The sequence below is a fragment of the Scleropages formosus genome, chromosome 9 (genome assembly GCF_900964775.1).
Source record: "Scleropages formosus chromosome 9, fSclFor1.1, whole genome shotgun sequence".
NCBI lineage: Eukaryota > Metazoa > Chordata > Actinopteri > Osteoglossiformes > Osteoglossidae > Scleropages > Scleropages formosus.
Window position 1 is genome coordinate 22,485,266 of NC_041814.1, and position 11,038 is coordinate 22,496,303.

Consider the following 11,038-nt stretch of genomic DNA (forward strand, 5'->3'; position numbering starts at 1 on the left):
AGGACTGAAGATCTTATGAGGACAAAGAGTGGTTCCGCTTATTATTTACTTGGTATTCTTATATTGCCTGGTGTTTCCAGTTTCATCCACACTCTGTAAAAGCAAACTAAAACTCCATAAAATACAAACTTTATGTTACTGTAATACCGAATATAATCAGACTGGGCTGTTTAAAGTTGACAGCAAATATATCAAAAACAATATACACTAAGAAAACATTTGAAAAAGCTAAGACTGGATATCTGAGCCAATACCTTTCGAAAATATTCAGAGAATATGTGGATATTCAGATTTACACATTGGGCAGGTCTACCAAGATGATATTTTCAATGTCATCAATTCCGTCGACATATTTTAAAGTATTCAATGGTAAATTCCATTTTACACTGCAGCTGCTTTGGTATAAAGACAACCGCTTACAGTCTTTGTATCTGTAACTGATATACTGACAGAAATTTGACACTAAAGTAGTGTTACATCCACAGAGGTGTCCATTTTGTTTTCTCTTTTTGGTTTTTCCCCTCTCCTGACTTGAAATGAGAGTGATACCTGTCAATCATTATCTTCAATTCAGGACTGACAACCACGATTCGCCGAATCATAAAAAGCGGGACTTCCGCCATGATTAAGAGGCACTTCCTGGAGGCCTTTGAGGAGCTTGCTCTTGAAAAAAATGCATTCTTGTGATACTTTTGATAGTGCTCTTTCAATTAGTTTTGATATGCCTTTTTTTTTGGTTTCATTTGTATGTACTCCTTGCTTGCATGCATGGTTGTTTGGTTCCCCACCTTTTTCTTAGTATAAGAACAATGTAGTCAGTCATGTGGCAGACACTATTTTGGGTTTTGAGTCCTCTTTGTTTCCTGGCTACAAGTCAGGAAGTAGCTTTTTCTTGTTTTTATTTTGAGCACACTTGGGATTCCATTAACTTTTGTAAGGTTTTCCTGTATGTTCTCATTTTGTTCACTTTTATTATTGTCTCTCACAAGGACATTCAACATACAGTCCTATTTGTTGCAAACTACTTGTTGCCTTTTCTGCTCATGACAAATAACTTGGTACAAGCTTTATCACACTTTTGTTATACTCCACTGCTCGCCTAGACAACCTTGGGGTAATAAGAAAAAGTAACCAAGAGGACCAAATATCTGACCAACATGAGAACAAGAAGTGTCTTTTACCTGGCTCCCACGATGAGCTCGTACTGGCCAGGATCAACGATCAGCTGTGAATAATCCACTGTATCTTCTGCCCAGAACCTGTGGATCCATGGCTCAATCTCTGCACAACAGGGGAAAGAAGGAAAAATGTGTCAGGTAGTTTTCGAAAAGGACAATAATGCAGCTCCAGGTGGGTGTGGAAAAATACAAAGTACACCTGGAACAATGATTTCATCCATCCACACCAAGAATAAACAGTCTCTCATCTTTTGCAAAGAAAAGAGTCAGGTAGATCAGACCTGTATATTTCCAGTATATGCATGATTGGATTCTGCCTCAACTTCTATCTGAACAAAAATGATTTATAACAACGCTGTCATTTTGTGTCTTCAGAAGATTAAGCTAATGTGTGTTCAAGAAGGGTTAGCACAGAGTTAAATTACCATATGTCACAGATTTGCTGCTGTTACACAATACGCAATTCTCCCATTGTTGAATGTGTGCTAAATTTTCAATTACATACTTTTTTTGCCTTGTATATCAGTTTCAGGTTTGTTATAATTAGTTTCAAAGCCGAACATGGTCCTTTCTGACCCCATTTGAGCATGTGTGAGGAAAAAACTTGGCTTTAACTTTCCTCCATCATTAACATTAGCATTATACTCATCTTTTCCCTTGCTAAGAAGCTTCATGCATTTTTTAATACCACAGATATCAGGTAGACTGGTAGATAGGTTGAACAACGACCAAAATATTGCATTCAACTTACGAACTGCCAAAAAGGCATAATTAATATCCGTAAAATCACTAGGAATTACAATGAGATTTCTTGTTCTGGCAAATGATTCTTTGCAATCCAGCTGGGAAATAAACTCTGGATCCTCTTTCCAATGCAACTGATGGGGCCATTTTTCAAGGCAATGAAAGCATTCAGAGCATACAAATGTAGAAGAAGCCCCCCCAAAGGATACCCAAACTTGAGTTACTGAACCTCCCCTCCATAAATCTTCCAAATCCCACCAGGAAATCCCACACTTTAGATAAGAAGTCAAGTTTTAAGAAAATGGGTAAGGGGGAAGGGGATTCATCATATTTTCTAAAGGCTTCATAGCGATTAACAGGAGCAAATATGTTTCCCAAGGCTCTAAAATCCATGTTTTTTGTCCCTAAATGTGCCTGTAATTAAGTCTTGACTGAACTCGGGAGGCAGCAACTGTGTGACATAAAGGCTAATTATGGTTTTTGTGTTTGCAAGAAAACCAACAGGTCAAGACACACAAAAGAAGTGATTGCTAGTTCAATGCTGGACAGCAAATCAACGTATTATGAAAGCCAGATCTCAGCTGTGTGCAAGTGTTCAAATACCCTATCATACTTTCATTTACCCGACGTATCCACATTAAATTTTAAAACTCCAAAATATCCCCCTACTGCTAACCCTAAACTCCAGGTTCTACAAGGCACATGCTTCAATACACAGGTTATGAAATACCCCTTGAGAGGGCCCTATCAGTGAAGCCTCAGCCCTAATGATCATCTCATCCGCCTTATCTAAATGTTATGACAATGTGTCGTCTTTAAAATTTACACCACAGCATGTTTTACTGTTTCATGCTATTTATACGCAGAACATCTGCTCACCTCAGTTGTTTTCCAACCTGCAGGAGACACAGAAGAACTGCTGGGAACCTATAGGCCAGATATGAGCCCTTATTTTGGGACTGACGGCTGGGGGCCGGGGCTCGGGGCCCATCACCACCACCCAGAGCATGTCTTTGCCTGACCGCAGAGTGTGGGGCCCAGCTTGAAAGACTGACAGCCTGAAACAGAACAGTACTTTTTCCAGGGCTCAGTGCACACTCTTGGTTTGTGTTTTTGGCATTTCATAAAAGGCTCACAGCACTGCTTTTCAACCCTGGTCCTGTTGGACCCCTGAACATGCTGCTTTTGTTTCTGATAAGCACATGATTAACTATGCTTGATTTTGCAGCTGATTGAAAGCATTGCACAATTCCAATAATGTCAACCAAATATGCTACCGGATGATTCGTTTTTTTTTCTTTTTAAATTTGTGTAATTTCAGAAATACCTATAATAGAAGGGGAATCAGCCCACGGGTTTATTAATATTTTCTCTTAAAATGAGCAATACAATGGTTATTTCACCACCAGTTATTACCAAAATTGCATACTTTTAAGACTTTCAGTGAGTCATAACTAAGGGATTGGTTAAATCAATACAAATCATTTTCACTACTAATTTAGTTTTGCTTATAAAATGAGCAATTACCTTTTTCAGGTATGAAAAGAGAAATCTTTATTAGATCAGCATAAGTCTTATTGTCATTAATAAGACGCTTTCATTCCCGAACAAAAAGAAATGTGTTTGATGCAGGTTCAGTTCTGTGATACCATTAGTATCTAGTTAGGATAGATCAATAATAAAAAATACACTGGAATCATCAATATCAATGTCAAAAATAAAGGTATGAAATAAAACTACATGTAACCAAATACCATTAGAAGACCAACAAAGAAGGGCTGAGCAGGACTGCCACACAATGTAAATATATGTGGTTACAGTAAGACAGACAGATTCCACTTCATCAGACAAGCCCTCACCAGGAACATACCAGCTAAAGGGAAAAAGGTCTAGGAACATCTGGAGAAGATAAGTAGAGCTGCAGCTGGTAAAGTAGTAATGAACACCAAGGAACTTACACAGCACAGATTCTGTAGGTGACTTGTGGTCCTTAAGGAGCAAGAGAGTTTGAGATGAGGACAAGAGTGCCTTGAAGATGCAAATTGCATGTGGAGTGAGGGAATGTATTTAAATAGAGATTAAAAAACCTTCACCCACAGGGCCAATTAAACTGCCTCTGTCTCCCATTGCCAGAGCTGCTGATAATACAAGCTGACATACTTGGTTGTTTGTTTTTTTTTTCCTGCCCCATTTTCTTCTTAATTAACTATGCTTTACAGTCACAGCCAAGAAGTGAATGTGATCATTCCGCTATGGAAAGCTAGTGGAATGACAAGTCTTATGACATATGACCTTTGTATGCAGCCTGCAAGTATGAAAATCCATTTAGCAAATCTGGCTCTGGGAAATAAATTACTGAAGGCATGTTTTCATATGCAATTCATTCTGAAATCATCAGAAACTACTACAGATTTGCAAAACTATGAGACTGGATATTGACTGAGGATATTGACTGGGAATACTTCAGAGTTAAATAAATGGTTTTTTCCTAAAATAAAAAACAGCAATTTCACCAAAGGAAACATTAGGACCACTGCAAACTGGGTAATTTCCTTAAATCAAAACATTATTGCTTGAAAACAAAATGAGCAAATGCACACTTTTCTGTGAAATAATGTTAGCAAAAGAAAAAAGATTAGAGATACAGAATTCATCCTAAAAAGCAATAAAGTAAAACAGAAACCAGAAGAGTTTTAGACAATCAGAACATAAATGTAAATATGCATACATATTCTAAATCCTAGTGTGGAAGTGTGTCGACATTCTTGTATCTAAAATAGGAATTTCCAATACTGTAACAGAATAGTTAGTAAACAGTAAACTGTTTGAGTTAATGCTAGTTTCGCAGTTTAGGAAGTTCAGCTCAGATCCTGGGAAAATAAATAGCTATAATCATTTTACCATTTAACCAGCATGTCACAATTCACAATTTATTAGTAATTTACGGTATGCATGAAACATCTGTCCAACATCACGATTAGGAGTGCTGTGGTATGAAAGCAAATTGACCAAATGAAAAATTAATTTTGAAACTCAGGTAATTTTTAAAAACATGGCCTTTATGGAGGCTGTTAATTTTCTAATTTATGCCCCTTTTGCATACACGTGCAAATTCCATTCTTAAATTTCTATTGGAAAGAGAGTGAATTATGCTTTGTGGACTGAACTTTTCCAATCATAGACAAATGACCCCAGTTCAAACCCTCATTCTAGTCAAACTTGATTCCTCTTTGGAAAATCCTCAGAGGTTATCCTTGTGTCGCTGTTGCTGGCGGACTGGATCCATACTTTGCCTACTCGAAACTGACATCAATAAGAGCTGCTGGCAGCCTGAGAGAAAAGCAACCGGTAGAAACCAACGCAAAAATCTTTGCGGGGATTGCTGAAATAACAAATCTAGTGGGCAAGCACTACTTGGGTTTGATATTTCCCATTCTGGAATAAAACACACCCTTCTGGGAGAAATAATCTTTTCTCCAGAGATGAAAAAAAAAACATCTGAGTTGGCAGGGGCAGCCAGACATATATAACCATTCAAACTGGTGAGTAGAAGACTTTATCCAACAGCAGCAGCTTTCAAGAGATTATTTTTTCCATCTTTACAGTTTGCTCTGCTCAAGACCAGCCAGCTTTAAATGTAAGACTGGTCATGGCATCTTAACACATCTATTTTCAGAATATGAAAGATAAACACCTAAAGAACCGTGTTCGTTAACAAGGTTATGAACAAAAAGTTAGTGATTTGTGTCCTTGTATGAGTAATCACCTATTAAATCATGAGCCAAATGTTTTTGATGCAGATACTGCATTTTTGTAGATTTTTTTATTTTTGCAAGAGGATGACTTTTATTGCTATGGTCAAGATCAAAAGCACACCCTAAAAAGATATGGTTGACTGAAGAGCAACTTAATTCCACAAAAAAAAAAGATTGCTTTGTATCAACTGCAATGAACTGTAAAGTGTTCAGGGTGCAAGAGAATGTGGGTTTGATCCCTGCTCAATCTGTATGGAGTTTGCAGGTTCTGCCCCTGTCTATGTGGGTTTTCTCCCACACTCCAAAGACAGAGTTTAAGTGTATTGGTGATACTAAATTGTCTTTATTGTGTGAATGGGTGAGTGCGTGTGGCTACCCTGTGATGAACGGAACTCCTATCCAGGCTGTATACCTCCAAAAGCCTTCCGCCCGATGCTTCTAGGATAGCCTCCAGATCACTGCGACCGTGCTCAGAAGAAGCGGTCAGTGAAATTGGAAGGATAAATGAAAAGTATTTGATCAGTTTTTGCAACTTTGTAGATAGTGCTGCATGGCCAGCACTACTTAATACTGTAACGTTCACCCTTGGGCTGCACTTTACTTGAATCAGTACTTGTATTTTCTCAGAGGATTGATTCTGTTAAAAGGAAAAAATCCCAGAAGGGAATATAAATTATAATACGCAGCAGTCCTAGCAGCAGAACGTAACCCTACTGAGAAAGAAGATGTTGCCCTGCCTGGACTACCATCTCTGAGAACGTCTGATGAAATAAGACACTTAAGGGTCTTGGTCTGAAAAACAAGCAAACTAACAGAATGGCCGTATGTCAAAAGAATTTAACTTCACCATTTGGAGCAACTCTACCAGTGCTCCACCAGTACTGTATTTATCCCTAAAAAAACCTCTCTCTGCAGTTCAGTAGGCTTTCATTTGCAGAGCCTTGTGCAGGATGTACGCAGCAGAGTCCAGAGACCCGTGAACAACCACCCATAGCTTATTCATTAGATTTATGTTTCTCCAGCCTGCCTTGGTTCACCCTGGTAAATTCTCATGCACAGAAATTCCTACAACATGGTCAGAAGAAAACTAAACTTCTTCAGGACTTCAGAACCTCCAGGCTCAGATTTTAGAGCACTCTTCATGCCATGCCTTGCCCAACGGCAACGTACTTCTTACAATATATTTAATTCAAATACATTTTTTAATTACAATTTTGGAACATTTTACCCAAGATGTACAGTTAGGTCGAATTCTTATAGAGATACTAAGAAAAGTTCTTCCATTACAATAAATGCTTTGTCTTTGTTCCTTCAGTGGGAAAATAAAAATATCCATAACACAAGGACATTCAGTGTTTTTCCCCACTCAGAAAACGCTACTCATGGAAGAATTAAACCACACTCTAATATTTTCAGTGGCAGCTGTAATAACTTAACACTCATTATATAAATGTAATCCCGCAAAAAAATCCATCGAAAGCATGACCACCTTTATGAAGACGGGTATTCATCATGCTTCTCCTGTTGCTGCAGGTAGCACATTTTCCACACTAAGAACAGCGGAAACCACCCGTGTGCTATTTCAGTGAGGGCAAATCACCGCTCTCCAGACAAAGATCCTTTCAGACCGATGCCCAGCTTTACTGAACTGTTGTATCATGTTGTCTGATCAGTCTCTTGCTGTGACCCTCATTCGCTAAAAGTCACACACACACACACACACACACACACACACACACACACATCATCGGAAACCGCTTGTCCCAAACAGGGCCACGGGGAGCCAGAGCCTAACCCGGCAACACAGTGCAAAAGGCTGGAGGGGACACACCCAGGACGGGACACCAGTCCGTTACAAGGCACCCCAAGCGTGACTCGAACCCCAGACCCACCAGAGAGCAGGACCCCGTCAAACCCACTGCGCCACCCATAGGAAAAACAAAACAAAGTAAAAATCGTAAACTTCTATGAAGATTTCAATGGAACCCAAATGGAGTTCCTCTAGAAGTAAGGAGCAGTTTGCAGCTCCTCAAATGCAACAATAGACTGCTGAAATAGGGTTCCTGCCGTTTGCTGTTGTGATTCCACAGCCTGTCCGTGGTACCAAAACCCCTCACAAAGTGTGAGCACTACTACTCCCCCCATTCCTTTCTCCTCGTGCTCAATGTGCTCTCACAGAAAAACCACTTAGCGGAAGGGAGGTTAGAAGAGCGGCAAGGCCACACAGCCTAACGGACCACCGCATAGCCCCCTTACGAGTGCCACCGGCAGGGGATCCAGGCGAGCGTGATGGAGCGGAAAGGACGGCCTCGCTTAATGGAGCGGGCTGGTCCACAGGGGCGTGACGTGATGGAACACAAACACCCGTTGCCTGTACATCGCCCAAGCCAGGGCGGAGAGATGGGACGTCCGATGGGCCGTTACTCACTCCGATGGGACCATTGCGCTCGACTGCTCGCTCAGCTATCGAAGGAGAAAAATGGAGAATCTTTCCATCGACTCCCCGACCCATAGCTTTATTAATCCGCTTGGTTTCCCTCGGACAGATTGTTTCTGTCTCCACCAACCCACAAAACTCTGCCCATGTGACATTTCCTGTCTGTCTCTGCAGAATGGTAAGTTATATAAATATGGATGCAATATGTAGGCACAGAAATCAGCAGTACTCTTCTAAATGAAAAACACACATTCCCATTCACCAAATACAAGCTGAAAACATACAGTACATTACTGCATTAATATTGTGCTACATTTTACTTAAGGAAGGGTGACTTTATAGTTTACTAATGATGACAAATGTGTACATACATACACACATACAGTGCATAAAACTGAATGGTGATAAGTTTTGGTAGTAGCGGTTAGAGCTTGTGCCGTGCACTCAGAGGACCCAGGTTTCAACTCCGCCTCCTGCTGTAGTGCCCTTGAGAAAGGTGCTTACCAAAATTGATATGGTAAAAATTTCCTAGCTGTATAAATTGGTAAAACTTCCGGGAGAAAAGAATACATAACTTCAGTGCCATATTGCCAGCCTGAGTCCACCAACAGTATGGCCTAGAAGTACCTGTGTGCGAGACGAGCGGATGCTTTGGCCTCTGACACGGCGGCTCCAGCGTCCAGCCGGGGCTCCTGGACGCCACGCTTCCTGCCCAGAGGAGCAGCAAACCCTGCCAGAGGAACGGACAGCGGGGCTGGGAGCGTCCCGCCGAGGGGGCCATGGACTCCTCCTAGGCCCTGAGGGGGGCCTCAGCAGCAGAGGACCTAGAGGCAAAAGGGAAGCGAACAGGGGCCAGTCAGAGGCAGGAGGCACCAGCTGAGAGAGGGGCCTTATGGGAAATGTCTGCATATTGAGAATCAGAACGCTGACCCTGCCGTGCAGGTCCGATTTTCTCATAAAAACTTGAAATACCAAAAGCGCATTGTTGGAGCGCATTTGTTTTCTGTCACACATTAGCCTTACTCATTATTATGTAATATACATTATATTGATTTTGCAAGTGATAAAGGGCCTATGCTGAAGTTTTTTTTGTTCTTTTATCACAAAGCGCTCCTATAAACTGTTATATGGGGTTTATGAAGTATAATTTAAGGTACTGTTCCCCGCTGATTCACATCATCATCTTTTCCCCATTGACAAGCCGATGGTCAAGTCCTTCCTATCAGCTCGGCAAAGAAGCTATTGTTCCATTCTGTTCAGAGGCTCAAAAAAGATACAACCTACATATCACACTGATGAAGTAAATTGTTAAAACTAATGGGAAACAAATTTGTACTGTTCTATGAGCTCCAGTAAAAATTATAAGGTGTATGTTAGCTTTCATCTTAGCTGATTTCTATGTAGAAGCACTGTAAAAAAACACTTTTAAAAAAGTGTCAAAACATTCCTAGGACTAGAACCTAAAACCCATGGGTAAAAAAAAGCTCCTGGGCCAAAACACTAATTACATTTATTTAGCAGACACTTTTCTCCAAAGCAACTTCCAATGAACTCTATGTAGTGTTATCAGCCCACACACCTTATTCACCACGGTGACTTACACTGCTAGATACACTGGGTCACTCATCAATACATCAGCGGAACACACACACACTATGGGTGAACCTGAACAGCTTGTCTTTGGACTGTGGGAGGAAACCAGAGCAGCAGGAGAAAACTCACACAGACATGGGGAGAACATGCAAACTCCATGCAGGCTGAGCACGGATCGAACCCACATCCTCTCGCACCACCCAGGTGCTGTGAGACAGCAGCGCTACCCGCTGTGCAACCAGTGCCTCCCACAATCAATTAATTAACCACTGAGCCAGACTAACTAGCATAAAGTAAACAGCACAATGTAAAACTAAGTACACTTTTTCATTTGGAAAAATTTTCCCCCCAAAGTAAAAGCAACTCGTGGTAAACAGTGCATTTTACAGCAAAAAGATTTAGATACTGACATGAGACAGTTGAAGCACAGTTCATTAGTCCAAAGCTCCCCCATTTTCACCAACACACATTACAAGAATCGTTCACTAACGACTGAGCCTGACAGAAAATTCAAGGACAAGAAGAGATTTTAGACCCTTGTAGAATGCTGAAAGAGATTCAGCAGTTCTGAGGGGAATGTTCCAAAGATATAACATTCCAAAGTATCCATTACACCAGTGGAAGTCATCACTTGAATCATATCCAGTCCTAAAATATCCTGAACGTCCTTCACGTTTCCCTTTAAGAAATGCACGTGGTGGACTGAATGCAGGGTGGGAGTGTGTGTATAACGGGAATCATCCCGACCCCCCACGACAGAGCCGAAGTGCACTCATCTGCAGGCCCACAGGTGCCATATCTGTAACACAGTGGCAGCCAACTCACTGAAAAACCAGTTGCAGATTCCTTTCATTTTTGTCCTAAATTGGTTCTCCAAAGTGCACTCAGTCCACAGTTCATTCCCTTTGCTGCTACTATTTATTATACTATCTATTCTGCATGTCTTTCGCATCTTGCAGTACTATATATTCTGGATTTGTATGTTGCACCACTCCGGGGATTTCAGAAACTGAATTTCATTGCACTGGTATAATTACTAGAAAGGTGAATTAATTTGTTCGGTCTCCCATCTGGACACCTGGAGACCAGCAGGTGGTGTAGTTGTTAGAGTTCCTGTATTTCAACTGAAGGGCCTGGATTCAAATGCACATTTCTGCTGCAGTACCTCTGTGCAAGGTACTTACCATGAATTGATAGAGTAAAAATAACTCTGCTGTATAAATGGGTAAGTAAGTACAAGCAGCTCAGTATACAGACCTAGCATTATATTTCACTATGGAGAAAAGTGTCAGCTGAATGAATAAATAAAACAGTAGTAATAATACTGAGAG

The 11,038-nt window shown here is 40.8% G+C and overlaps 1 protein-coding gene across 1 annotated transcript in view; it reads right to left on the bottom strand.

The window, feature by feature from the left end:
* The window catches only part of sema5a (sema domain, seven thrombospondin repeats (type 1 and type 1-like), transmembrane domain (TM) and short cytoplasmic domain, (semaphorin) 5A), a 75,230-nt gene extending 66,297 nt beyond the window's left edge, over positions 1–8,933 (bottom strand). Inside the window, exons 1-2 of the mRNA XM_018754289.2 lie at positions 8,742–8,933; positions 1,182–1,281 (exon numbers count right to left, since the gene is read on the bottom strand). Coding sequence (XP_018609805.1) covers positions 1,182–1,281; positions 8,742–8,895 — 254 coding nt within the window. The 5' untranslated portion in view covers positions 8,896–8,933. The remainder of the gene's footprint in view (positions 1–1,181; positions 1,282–8,741) is intronic.
* Between the last annotated feature and the right edge of the window lie 2,105 nt (positions 8,934–11,038).